The sequence below is a fragment of the Akebia trifoliata genome, chromosome 11, assembly GCF_017979445.1.
Source record: "Akebia trifoliata isolate Shusen 1 chromosome 11, ASM1797944v1, whole genome shotgun sequence".
Lineage (NCBI taxonomy): Eukaryota > Viridiplantae > Streptophyta > Magnoliopsida > Ranunculales > Lardizabalaceae > Akebia > Akebia trifoliata.
Window position 1 is genome coordinate 5959708 of NC_141385.1, and position 14971 is coordinate 5974678.

At 34.4% G+C, this 14971-nt stretch overlaps 1 protein-coding gene across 1 annotated transcript; it reads right to left on the reverse strand.

The window, feature by feature from the left end:
• Positions 1-11324: 11324 nt before the first annotated feature.
• Positions 11325-13149, reverse strand: LOC147390573 (uncharacterized). The gene is made up of 2 exons (XM_086460276.1): positions 12421-13149; positions 11325-11461 (listed from the first exon to the last, which is right to left on the reverse strand). Exons 1-2 carry the CDS (start codon positions 12925-12927, stop codon positions 11417-11419), a joined length of 552 nt encoding a protein of 183 aa, XP_086316402.1. The 5' UTR covers positions 12928-13149; the 3' UTR covers positions 11325-11416.
• Between the last annotated feature and the right edge of the window lie 1822 nt (positions 13150-14971).

Sequence of the window (14971 nt, forward strand, 5' to 3'; positions counted from 1 at the left end):
TCGTATAACTGCCAATCTGGTCTATCATGAGAAAACCAAATACATTGAGATCGATTATCTCGAGTATGTGAGAAGCTCTAAACTGGAATTTTACCAACCATGTGTTTACACATGATCAATTAGCTGGCGTGTTCACGAAAGCTCTGGGATGATTTCATTTTCATCAATTTGACAAGCAAATTGGGTGTTTTTAACCTTTACCCATGAACATGCGGGGGAGTTTTAGCAAGTTCATTCTCAATATCAATCCCTGCATAAAAATTGTTTCTCTTAAACCATGAGATTCAAGTAAGGATATTCTATTGAAGAATGGGGTGGTGTTAAGCGCCACATTCTCCCTACCTTTTAGTGGTTACCTAGTAGTTGGTCAATTTTGAAGATTTTGGACAAACTTGAAAATGTAATTTTGTAGCAAAATGAGGTTTCTAATGAGACACTATTAATTTTTTGAATATTGTCTAGATTGACACAATGTTATAAGGAATATATGACTAAGCGCATTCATGCCTATCATGATGAATGATACATAGTTAATCCAAACGCAAATGTGAGCAATTAAGTACTAGGGTGTGGAAGTGAAGAGAATTAATTAAAATGTTTCAAAGTTTTGGGGATTGATTTTGGAAATTGGAGATTGTAATAAATCCATCAAATGATTATCAAAGGTTCATTCCTTTATCCATTCCTAAATAGATGTATGCAATGTTCCCAAATATGGGAATTTGATTTTTCATAGAAGTGAGAAGGTTTTTCCCTAAAGAGACCTTTCTTGTGGTTCGAGCAATTTCCTATGGACATGGTTTTGTTGGTAAAGAGATGATAAGGTCTACCTCCCATTGACGGAATATCCCTTTTTTAAAATTTCTTACGTTTACAAATGCAATACGCCCCATAGTTAGGAAGTTATAAATATTGGCAAGGAGTGATGTTGGAGAATATTACTTCATTGAGGAAATTATCTTCTTCGTGATTTTGAGTTTTTCATGCTTAGATCTACATGAATCATACAATGTTTTTCAGTACACTTAAATTTTTTTGTGGGGGTTCTATATGATGGGAATCATTTCATGGGGAGTGGTTTTTTATAATTTTGGTCATTTAGAGGTTTTGACCACTTCGTGAAAAAAGGGGTATATTCGATGCGACTCTTTTAAACACTATATGAAAAAGGGCCAAATTCGACAGATCATGGCGTCAAATTTACCCATTTTTCACGTAGTGGTCTGTCTTACCATTTCTTAGCCTTTTTATGCTTAAACTACATGGAAAATGCTACTCTCCAATGGAGATTGTTGTGATTTTTGAATAATGAGAATCACCTCATGAAGAAGGTGACTCTCTAACCATTCCTTGCCACTTTATATATATGCTTATACTACATGGAACTTGGGTCCTAAAATACTAAAGAGTCCTATCTATCCTCTGATTCGAATATCATACTGTAAATATTTAATTTCAAAAAAACTTGAGTGGGTTGTTAGATGGGACATATGGGGGCTTTGCAAGTTAAGGCTATGTTTAGAAAAAGAAAGTAGAGAGAGCACTGAGGGAAGAGAAGAGAGGATGTGAAATGCATGTGCAATGAATTTAAATTGAACTACTCTATTTACCTCTCCACCTCCTCCTCCACCTCATCCTTCACATCCCTAGTATATACCAGACAATACAGTTTTTTTCCTTTTGGTTTGGCTTAAATCAGTTTCAGTAAACCATCCGGTTAGATAGCAATTCAATCCCAATATATATACTTTCACGCACCTTGTGGGGCAGTCTTCTACCAATATAGACTCGTTGAATGTTTGTGATTGGTGATTTTTATTTATTGGGATTAAATGACTTGGCTCAAATGTCCATCGAGTTGAGTCAACTCAAAACCTTGCAAGCCAACTTGGATGAATTGAATAAAAGATATTATTTTTACAAATATTTAATTTTTGTTATTATAAAATATTTAATTTTTGTTTTTCAACAAAAGTATCATATATCAAACCAATGAGTGTTGGACGCAATGACCAAGGCATCCCTCAAAAAAGGGAGAAGTCTTAAGTTCAAGCCCCCTCATTGGCCACCCACAATAATTTATCCTTATTTAACTTGTATATGTGGTTTGGGGGGTATTGCATGTACCTGGAGGATTTGAACGAACTATGGTGCTCTAAGAGGTCAATTGCCGCGCCCCTACTAGTCGGGGTGGACTACATGTCCAGAATCCTTGTCATTAAAAAAAATATTATATATCCTCAAATAATTCGTTAAGTTTCTCACTTTACTCTGTGCATTTTCAAGCTAACTCATCGGAGTTGACAAGTTGACTCACCAATTTTTCAAGTTGACTTGGCAAAATCGGTTCCAACGAATTTGGGGGCTGAGTCACCTCAAAATCCAATAAATTCAAGATGACTCGGTCGAGTTTTAAACTGTAGAGGTGGATCAGGCCTGGCGTGTATGAAACCTATTTAATTGGTCAGCCGAATTGAAGGTCGTGGGCTTGAAACATAAGTGTATAAACAAATTAAAAGCATAGGTTCACTTACACCATCTTTATGCCTGTCATGGCTGAAGCATGATAACATTAAAAGACAGACAAACAGCCACACACATAGAGAGAGAGGGCATGTTTCCAAAGTATTGTATTTTTTTGAAAAATACCGTGATGGTCCAATAGCTGCAACAGAAGGGTGTGCGATAGGTAATCAAGTAGTTAATTTATGTAGGGTTTTGTTAACGTGAGCCCTGAGGGCACATGATAAGATGCATTTAAAATACCTTGGAAATAAGCAACAATTTTTTTTTTTTTTTGAGAGCATTTTAAATATAAAAATAAATTTTGGAGGTGTATTTAATACATCTTTACGCCTGCCCTTAAGGGCACAAGTTAGACATCATTTTGTTTTAAATAAACATCAATTTTAAATCTAAAGTGCATTCTTCATGGATGGAGGGATTGTGCAAAAAAGTACAGAACTTTAGACATCGGCTTATATTGAATCTTTAAACGTCAATTTTAAAATATATATATCAGTGTCTAAGAATTATCTTTTACATGCACTTTTTTCATTTGAAGAATAGACATCACTTTTTTTGTATAGGCATCATTTAAAAAGTGATGTCTAAAATCTTTTTTTTAATAATTGTATTTAATCCACATCCCTACTTTTTCATTAATATTTGGGATACCTCCTTGAAGACTCTACGTGTAATTCAAAGAAGAGGGTTCCTTCAAAATTTTGAAGTGGGCTACCCACTTGAAAGTTTTTTACCTAACAGGACCCATTTATATTTGGGTTTGGGTTGGGCTCCGATGATTCATGAAGAATGACTTAGGAGAAAACACATGAACTCAACCATGTAAACATGCAATGGGTTGGGGTTTATATGTATCTAGATAATACAAATCTCGAGGATATTTATTTTGAAGATAAATCTTAATCGTTTGATTTTATGTTACAAAGTTGGGATCATGTGTTTGTCTTCCATGAGTCAAGCTAGACTTGAACCCACTACCTCCAAGTTATGTTTTACAGCTCGACTACTTTTCAACAATCTCCAAATGAATGCTATAGTTGGTTGTCAACATCATCAACATCGACATGTATGTTTATAAAAACTTGCTTAATTAGCACAAAAAAAAAATAATAATAATAATAATAAAAAAAGTGGCAATGTCATGGCATTGTTTTTAACACAATAGTACTTACCCAATCAATAGCTCATAGCAATTGGTTTGCTTCCCCAAGTGAGAGGTCATGAGTTCAATTCCAAGACAGACATGTTTCATTAGGGAATTGTAAATCACCTAGTGTATTTTTGACTGACAGAGTTGTATTCTTCAGAATTGGACTTCTAAACAGTTCAAGTTCTACAACTCAATAATGAGAGTTAAATTCTCAATCAGCTCTCATGCCGTAGTTAGAGAATTATATAACTCTACCTATCACCTTAATCGGATGATTTATCTAAAACGAAGATTTATAACCGTTGAATATAAACGATGATTTATAACAGTTGAATATAAAACAACACTGTAATCCATCATTTTCAGTCTTTAAATGGCAATTTACTTCATTTTGGACGTAATGTCCTTTAAAATTTGAGGGTAATGAAGCATTGAAGAGATGCAACTTTCTAAACTTGGACATTTGAAACACATTAAGAGTATAACAACTTCAATAATTCCGAAGGGTTATGTTAAGAAAAACATAAGCAACTGAGAATGAAAATGAGAAAGAAAAAAAAAAAAACAGGATTGAGGTATGTCCACGGATCACACCAATCCCACTATGAAAAAAAAAATTGCAATTACAAGTTTTTACCCTTTCACCAAAATAGAAATATATACCTCTAAGAAAAATCTAACCAGGATTTTATATAATACCAGTAAAATTACAAAAAAAATGATGAATCGTACTCCTTGTTGACCAATACCCTCAGGCTTCACAAACAAAAACAGATTAGCCCGACCAGGCACTATTCAATCCCATAATGTGAATGTATATGTTATTGAGTTGAAATCACCAACTACTAGTTCATTCATGTAGACCAACCATATTGCTTATAAGAGGAAAAATAAATAAAAGTTATGCGAAATTTATAATCCAGAATAAATTGTCGGTGATAAATGATAATCAAATCTAAGGGTTAAAACAGACATGAAAAGAGTAAATTTTCTTTTTTTTATTATCTAATTAGTTTGTATTATAAATTGCCTTCTCTTTTAATAATTCTATATTTGTGATAACTTGGCCTTGATGAGGAGCCAGAGAAGTTGTTGAGAAATAAGATTTCAGATGAATGAATAGAAGAAGATGACAATACATTTAAACATTAAAGAAGACAGCGAGACTATCATTCCAAGTGTGGTCAAATATTATTTATTATCCAACTTCCTCTGTAAATGACATTTGATTCTCATTAATTGTATAACTGTAGGAAACTGCCCCCATTCCCTAGTCTGGCAGGGCAACCTAAGTCGTGGGCCAACTACTTTTAGTCATTATTACAAGAGTCCCTGAACCTTGATGAATAACAATTAGTAGATCTAAGGGTAAGTTTTAGGTGACACTGTGTGGGTGGTTTTGGTGAAAAAATACAGATACCACAAAGGTTTAGAATTTAGACATACCCCTCCTCATTTTGGCTAATAGTTGAGATACGCAACATATTTACAAACTGACGCCCCTGACCTCAGTCACCTTTAATAGACTAATAAAAGAATCGTGGAGAATGCACAGAGTTTTTTTTTTTTTTAAATTAGTGGGTATCCTGTAGACAGCGGACCAAGTCCGTGTCTGAGCTTTGCCAAGTCCAAAAACCATGGTCTTGACCAAGGATTAATCCCAAGGCATGTGCAATGCTCACACATCACACACACCGAGTAAGTGAGGGTGTGCCCTCGTGGGTGGCCTTAAGGAATTATTGCTCATACTGGGTATTGAACTCACAACCTACGGACTTTCACCGCTTATCGATATCGAACGCATGCAGTTTTGGGACACGGCTGACATGGCAAGAACAAAGAACCATAGATCTTTTTCATCGGGATACACATGAAATAGATGTGTGATTATGTGCTCTTGCCACGTAAACCGCATACCAAAATCATGTGCATTCATCAGTATTCTTAATAAAATGATTGCAAGGCCTTTGTCCTCTATCCATAGTCAAAAATCAATAATCAATCTTCTTTAAGATCTTCAATCTTCATGGTACATTATTTTTAGTGTATTTAACTTTATCTTCAATCCATTATTTTTATCCTAGCACTAATTGATTTTTGTAGAAAATCTTAATTTTTCTATTCAAAATTCTATCGTTTTCTACTTTCCTAAAAATTATATCTTACTTTGAGATTTAACGTTTGATGTAGATAGACTCCTAAATGTTGAAGATGAAAGTTAAAAGAAACCTACCCGAGAGATTAAAATGATTGGTTTCGAAAAGAAAACTCAAAAGATTTTTTATAACGGGTTGAAGGTGAGGGTATTTATGTAACTTTCTTAGTCTATTAATTAGAATAGGAATAAGTCAAGGTCGAGGGGCATGCCATCAGTTTAAAAACATCGTGGTATATTAAATATTCACCAAAATGGGGTAGGGTATGTTTAAACCATGCTCAAAAATTGATGTTGTACTCTCTTGACTTCAATCTTTCATGAGAGACTAACATAAAAGTATCCCACTACCCTCATCTACGATCTCTTACCAAAATCCCTTGATTTTCCACAAATCTAGTATTCAATCTATAAGGTAAAAGTGTTTACGCTCATAATCAACATAAAGATTCTTTCTCCATCAACCTTCAAACCTCAAGAATAAGATAAAACTTGAAGATTGAATATGAAATTTAATTTGTTTTAAAAAGTGGTTGTGAGAGTGAAAGAAAAAAAAAAACATTATCACCGTAAGATTTAGTATTTAATTAGTAGGGTTGTCAATAGTTCGAATCCGAATAGGATTAGGGTTGATTGGGTACCAATTGCATAAGGATTAAATTGGATCTGGAACTAACCTGACAAGGGATTGGCTTTCTATCGCATCTCAATATTAAGATCCAAACCTGATCCAATAACAATCAGATTGGGTCCAAATCAATCCAAACCCGATTTGATGTTCAAACTCTAAATAAACTTCATATATTTAAACAAATATATTATAAAATTTCTAACATTTTATTGGTTCAGTTCCTCATCGGATGAGATATGGTCAATCCAATAAGATATTAGATCGGATCCTTTTCAAAATCTAAATCATTGATCCAGACTTGTAGTTATTGGATAAGAACATATCAGGTTTCGAGTCTGATTCATCGACAGCCCTAGTATCTAAAAATTTTTTAGGGGTACCTACTAGCGGGAATAACTTATTAACCCAATTTGTAGAACAAGATGTCTTCAATTTTAGGCTAAGTTTCTAACCAAATTGGAGAGGATGAATCATCTTGAAGGTTTCTCGTCACGAAAACTACTATATATGGGATCAAGATCCAAAGGCTATAGGAAAAATCATATTTAGATGTAACTAACAACAAGATTCGTGAAACAATGACAAAAAATTAATGAAGCGGATAAGCACATATAAAGAAAAGTAATTCTTGACTGAGATTTTTAATGTGATTCCAACTAGATAAATTTAGTAAGAATTTAACGTAAGTATTATGATCTCCTTGAGTATACCACCCAAGTGCCCCAATGCAGGTAGGCATTATTGTGTATCTCAAGGTGTCATTGTGGACAACATCTACCTCAAGATGAGTGAAATAAAATGACAAATGAATATTTATTGGCATTTGATGAAGATTGTAACACTTCTCTAGCTTGACATACAACTGATTGTCCCGAAGCACTTGGAATACCTTGCGTAAATGTTGAACGTGCTCTTCTAAGGTAGAACTGTATACCACAATATCATCAAGATATACCACAACAAACTTGTCGAGGTATGGTCTGAAGAGGTCGTTCATCAAGGTGCAGAATGTCGCAGGTGCGTTCGTAAGGCCGAAGGGCATGACTAAGAACTCATAGGCACCATACCTGGTAGAACAGGTAGTTTTCGGCTCATCTCCATCTGCAACCCGTACTTGATAGTACCCTGATCTCAAATCCAACTTGGAAAAGTACTTGGCTGCCCCAAGTTGATTTTTCAAAGATTGACGGCTTTGGTATTTACAGATTCGAGATAGGAATTTCTTTTCAATTATACCCGTAACTCAAATGTAGTTTAGATAATTGGTTTAAATGGTATTTGATCATTGGTCCAACTTATTTCCGTAGGTTTTGGACTCAATCATGAATTAACTCATTTGTTGGGTGTACATGTCCATTAATTAACGTGGATCACTTGGACTTATTAGATGATAGACTTTGTCTATGAAAATCCAAAACCCAAGTTATAGGAAGCTTAGTCCCTCTCAAAGGTACAATTTGGATGGGTGGACCTATTTATATAAGGTTTTTAGAGACTTCATTTGCTTTGTGAAATTTGTAAATGCCTTAAAATTTTGATTTCTATAAGGTCATATTAGTTGAAAAACCTTTATATCTACTATAAGGGTTGAAGTAGTTGAAGACAATAGATTCTTAGAAAAAAAATGTCAAGGGTTTAGAGCAAGGTCTTTAAGACAATAGCATTCTAGCTAGTCATTGGAAGAATCTAGTTTAGGAGGCTTTTCTATTTTTTAAGAGAGAGAGAAATTTATTGGGCAGAACTATTTGTTCCATTTTTATTACAAAAACTCTCCTATTTTAATAAGTTTGTTACTCAACAAATTTTAAGTGGGATTCACGTCATTGTAAATGATTAAATACCTATAATATTCTCAATCATTTTAATCAAATATCATATTTGATCAAAAGAATTGACATTATTATTATAAATATTTTATCATTTTTAAAAATGTAGGTCCCACGTTTGTTAAAAAATACAATTTTTTTTTTCTTAACCTCATCAATTCATAGCATCCAAAAACATGATGGGATGCCATAATGTTGTAAAGGACCCCATTCTAAGAATTTTGAATTTTTTTTTTCAAAAAATAGTTAATTTTATTTAATGAATTTTAATTTTGAATTTGGGAGTTCGATAACTATCTATGAAATCTAGAAGTGTGTGTTGAATTTCCAATTTTATAATCCATATCGGCCCAACAATTCTCAGTAAGATTTGAAATCTTGCTTGGTCAGCCAGGCTAGCCTAATCTTACTAAGTCGGTCAGGCCACCCTGATTTAGGAAGAAAAAAAAAAAAGGTTTGTCAAGTAACAAACTTGACAAAGTAGGTAGGGGAGTTTTTGTTATAGAAGTGCAACAGATAGGTCCCTGGTAAATCTCTCTCTTTCTCTCTCTCTCTAAGTTTCTCAAAGAAGATTGGAGTTAAGGGGTGCATGCCATTATTTTGAAAACCCAGAGGGTATTTCTTACTTTCACCAAAACTTGGAGGGGGTACATGTAAATCTAATGAATGGTACAAGAGAACTCTGTTCCAAGCGCACTATTAGTAAATGGATACTGCTGTGAGGGACATTGGTGTGCACAGAACCATAAATGCTTTGATCAAGATCTCACTCGTATCTCGATGAAAATAATTTATGCTTCTAACACACATCCACGTCAGCCATGCACAATGTTACACTCCAGCACGACTGTTAGTAAATGGGTATCACATGCAATCTGAAGGGCTACAGCTGGATCCTCAAACCCTTGGTTACACGGTAGACTGTGTGATTGATATATGATATTGATGGCTTCAAGCCTTTAACTCTTATTACTTTGTATTGTTGCTATCTCTGTTAGAAAGGAACAACTACTGGGAGTGAATTGACTTCTTAAACTTCTTTTCTTGTTCTTGTTGCCTCTGCCATGCTCTCTACTCAAGTATATGCCAATAGGTCTTTAAAGCAGAGATGTGGGTCCATTTCTATTCGAAAATATTGAATTTACAGTTAGATCTCTTGAATTTGGATCCATCGATTGAGAATCAAAATCATTTAAAGAGAAATTTTTTAAGGTCTTTCATCTGAAAAAATGGTATTGGTATGCTTTGAATGACAATTTAATATATATATATTAAAAAAATTGACTTAAAAGCCACTTTTTATAAACTAAAAGTCACCTTAGCAAATTATGAGATATTTTAAAATCAATACTAAATATAACATTAATTTTAGCACATATTATATTAGATATAAACCATTCGAGACACGCGTGACCATGTTGGAGCCACTCTAAGTTGGAAGGTTAGACAACAATATTATTTATTTATAAATATTTCATCAACAAAGTGACGATGGGGTGTGTGTGTGTGTGTGTCTAAAATCTATTTTGATGTGATACACCGATAGTGATTCAATGAATCACATGTACCTTTATTAACAATACTATAATCTTTCATTTTTCTTAGCTTAGGTCGTGAAATTAAACAGGAAAAGAATATATCATTTATTGTGATACTCTTCAATAGAAATATAATAAAATTTTGATGAGCTTTCTTCCTTCTCCTAAATTTCAGTCTGATCTAGGAAATGTAGGAGTATTCTGATACCTTCATTGTTTCTCTGAGCCTACATACGGTGGAGTCGCATCTGATTTTAAATGTCAACCATTGGATTTTTTCACTGATGAACGTGACCCATGTATAATAAAATTAAAAGATTGGGCTAGGCCGGATTTAGTCCAAGCCCATCTCCAAAGATGAATCAGGCTTATTTTGGCCTGATTAATAAATGGGCCTGATAACACTATCCAATGTTGTACCATGCAAGGTGAACCAGGCCAAGGCCTGGCCCATTGACAACATTTCTCCCAAGGTCCTTAGCCACTCTATTTTCTAATCATAGCTTCTATAAGGTTCCCTGTATAATTTTCACTAATCAACCTATATAAAATTTGGGTTGGGATCTGTTTCCTAAGAATGACTCATGAATTGAAACCCTTTAAACACAAAATTCAATGGTTGATATTTATGAATATCTTGATAATACAAATCTCGGAGATACTTATCCCGAGAATAAATTTCAACTATTGGATTTTGCATTTAAAGGGTTGGATCATGCGTTTTTATCATGAGTCATTCTTAGAAGTCAAGGGATCCTGACCTTATAAATTATTGTCATTTCTGGTTGCAATAAGACTTCAATATAAGTTATGGGAAATGCTAATATCATGGGTCTAAGGACTTCATAACCTCAAATAACATTTGCGGCACTCCATCAAACGTACGGTTGAGATAGGAAAACAAACATAAGTTTCTGAGGTATAAGTACAAATTACCTATGGATCAGTATAGATTTTCTAGAATCCATAATAAAATATCCTCTCCTCTGAGAAGTAATCGAATTGATCCCCCAATAAATAATTGCCAAACCTAAACTTGATTACTATGAGGCCTACAATGCTTGTAATGACAATGTTGATCATAGAAAAAAAACTTCCAATAATAATTAATTAAGGTAAATGCACCTGAACCGTGCTTTGCATCAAGTTATTATAGTTAAAAGAGTGCTTTTGTAATTGAGTGGCATTCGGCTCACAATCTCAGGTTCACAAAACGTTTGTCCCATGCATCTCATAAGATTGTGAGCCGAATCCCCCCCCCCCCCCCCCCCCCCCCCTTTGTAATAATATTGGTACTTGTCCATGCTACTCATTCAGGATCCAGGAATGGTGTCCGATTTCTATAATGAAGGTAAGTGTCTACTTAACACATTTTTGTTAGACTTTAAAACACCTAGGGCTCTTAACTAGTTGTGCACGCAGCCTAATGTGTTTGAGACACCTAATGTTGGCTTGCAACTCTTTACTATAACATGTAATATAATTTGAAAATTATTAGATGAGAGAAAAATAGGGAATCAAGCAATTATAGAAATGCTTACATCAAAATTCGCATAGGAAGTGAAGCATAAAATGAGAAATAAAAGCAAATTACAGCAAATCCCTGAGAGTAGTCACAACAGTTACAGTTTTTTCCTGCACAACAAGAAGGTAGAAAGACTATATACATTAGAAAATATCCCTACTTTTTAGTGATCAGCTTTACTCATGCAGCCATGCTATGCAATTAGGATTGTCAATGGATTGGTATTGATCCGATATTTGACCTGAAAAATCAATGTTTTCGGATCAATCCGAATCCAGCCCTGTTCGAATTCATAAAGGTTTAGTATAACATACATCATCTACACTATTATAATGATACAAGGCCAAGCACACATTAACACAAAATTTTCCACCAAAAATGCCTCCCATGATACATTTATACCTACTAAAAAGAGTCGTGCTAGAGTGACCTAGTGGGAGACAAATGGGGGACACCTTAATGTGGTGGCGAACACATGTCCGTAAATGTGTTTTACTCTTATATCGGAGAAAACGCATCTATGGGCATGAGTGCACCAACACATTAAGCATCCCCCATGTGTCCCCCATTGAGGTCACTCCGGCCTTAATCTACTAAAAAATCAAATGCACGACTCATATTCACTTAGTTATTTGTGAGTGCATGATGTAAAAACTTTGAAAATACAATTTTTTTATAAAAAAAATTATTTTTCACTGTTGAATTTTAAATTTTGAAGCTCAGTGGTCAGACATTTTCAACACCTTAGATTAAGCCCAAAAAATGATTTTTTTGGGGGGTCTTGAGTTTTTCCTTTTCCATGAAATCTAGAAATTGTGGTGTTGGATTTGCCAATGAGGTAATCCATGTGGGCCCAACAACCCATAGTGAGATTTGATATATTACTAAGTTAGTAAGGAAAGACTTTTCCACTATGAAAACAGTAATTTACCTTTTTTCTGAGTTTTTAATCGGCTAAGTTGATCAAACGAGTTTAAGATCGATTGAACTCGAAATTCAAAGGAGATGAGTTGACTCACTGAATTTTAGAAGCAAGTACATAGATGACTAAAGAGTCAAACTTAATTACCTGGTCAACGATCCGTGTATCAGAGTGATGATGAAGTGGCCTTCCTTGTTCATCATAGAGTATGAGCCCACTGAACCTCGGTAGCTCGCACTTCTCTCCCATAAGTATTGGCCTTTGCCACACAGGTTCCCCTAAATTACGACTCTGCCATCCCAATTCCACCTTACGCGACCCAATGCTAGTAGGGAGTAGAGGAGGTGCATTCTTCCTCCTCCCAGTCTTAGTGTCCTCCCACTTGCATCCTCCACTCCACCTCATGTAACCCACTAAAGCCTTCCTTATTGAACCCCGAGTCGAACTTGACTCAGACGAATTAATGTTCCTCACCATCTCCACCACACGTGGTTGTTCTTCGTCCATGAGTTGCTTCCCTTCGAAGCGCTTCTTCTTGATCTTCGAAGTAGTCGCGCAAAGGCCAATAACAGAAAGAACAGTGCAGACGAAGAGAAGAAGTGATTTTTGGGTTGATAGCTTAAATTTGTCTTCTATGTTCCACAAAGCTTCCATGGCTTCTTAGGCATAGAGTAGTTGCTTCTACTAGGTAGGAAGCGCTTTTATTTATAGGTTTTATTGCAGGACTTTTACAGGGTGCAACGATGTTGGACGCTTAGTGTCAAGGTACGGCTGAGATGGATAAGAGAATTTGAATTTATTGCAAGAAGCGTCCAACCTCGAATAAGAGACTAGCGGTGGTCCCACGTCAAAGCATTTGGTGAGACTCACGTGACCATCACCGTTTGTCTTTCATTACTGATTATTTTTGTGGGGGCCAATTTCGTTTTTTTATAGCCGTTGGCTGTCAACGGGCTGGGATACATGATAGATCCTCGAGATACTTCTTATACCTGATCATTAAAGTTTGGGTTGTAGCCATGGTTTTAAAACTCGTCCGAGACCAAGACGTATCGTCCGAGTTCATTCAATATTAAAGATGAACGAGACCAACTCACAAGTCACTTTTTTTTATCGAGATTTAATATCTCACGTTCAATTTTTTTATTTTTTGAACAAAACATCTTAAACATATTGAAGAACTCATCTGAGATAACTCGGTATCAAGCTTGGACAAGATGAGATGTGAAACCGAATTTTAAAACCATATTTGTAATTGATGTTCTACCTCATTTTATTTACTTTTTTAATATTTATAAATGCATTAGATATTCTTTGTATTTTTATTTGTGCTACATGAGAATCAGATTTAGAAGACAAAAATGTTTTGAACTTTTCATGATTTGGACTTCTAGTAAAAGTTGGCACAATCTTAATGATGGTGGGCATTTTTCGTGTACAATATTGTTAGATAATTACTAATTATGCTTCATTTCTTACCTACAAAAGAAGAGGGGGTATTTTTATCATTTTAATATTATTTTATATTTTATATTCAACATCATTTATATTTAATATCTATGAGTGAGTCATGGTTTCGAAATTTCATTTGGCGTCTTGTCCATGGATGAGACGAGACAAACCATTTAACTCAGTTTTATAATAATTGATTTACATATATTTAAATTAAAATATTATAATTTTTTAATAAAATAAGATAGATTTGAAGATGTTTAGTCATAAAATCATTTTTTTATATAATAAATATTTTAAAAAATTAATTATTTTAATCAAAACCTACAAAATTCTAGTTTACTCGATCGAGATTTTCAAAATATCATCTGAGACATCTAGTTCATTTCGTGAGATGATGTGAATGTTGAGACATCGTATATATCTATGATGTTGTTGAACCATACTGAGATGGTTTAGATGAGATTTAAGACATGGTGAGAGTTGATCTTGTCATTTAAAAATGATGATTGTTACGAATAAATCTCATAAATGATTTTAATGTATAAAATCATCCCATATATTAAAATTAGGATTGCAACCTGGGTAGATAGGCCCAAACTCAACCCAGGCTCAACCCGATTGATAGGCAAGCCTGGGCTAAGTTATGCAGAAAATGAGTTCAGCCTGGTTTAGAATATTTCAGCTTGACCTCAATTTGGGTTGAGTTTGAGTCGAGGGATTAAACAACCAGACTCAACCTGAATTTGATACCTATATACTAATAGACAAATATTTTTATAATAATTAATTATTTTTTATTTAAGTTTTTTATTCCATCTTATTATTATGATTTGCAGACAATTAGATATTATTACTCTAGACTTTAATTAAGTATGGCGTTTCTAAATATTCTCTTGATGATAGTAGAGAAGGTTGTGTGTAATTTTATTTATTAGTGATTTGTTTTATCTTGTATTTTTTAAAAATATAAAATTTATTTATTGATTAAATGAAATTAGGGACATTCAATGAGCTAACCTGTCTAACCTCCCCAAAACTACCTAACTCGGGCTAACCCGAGCTCAACCCAATTTTAAAAGATCAAATTTGGATTAGTAAGCTTAAGCCCAACGATTGAGTTGAGTTGAACTTGAGTTAGGGTTCTCTATCACTTGAGTTGAGTCTAGCATTTACCCCCTCCAACTCTCCCAACCCGCCCAGGTTACAACCCTAATTAAACCATGGTTTTTAAACTCGTCCAAGA

Excerpts from the sequence above, each read along its gene's own strand:
- LOC147390573 (XM_086460276.1), bottom strand. The coding sequence starts at position 12,927 with ATGGAAGCTTTGTGGAACATAGAAGACAAATTTAAGCTATCAACCCAA. Across the intron at positions 11,462-12,420 it reads ATACACGGATCGTTGACCAG|GAAAAAACTGTAACTGTTGT; the intron begins GTAATTAAGTTT and ends CTTGTTGTGCAG.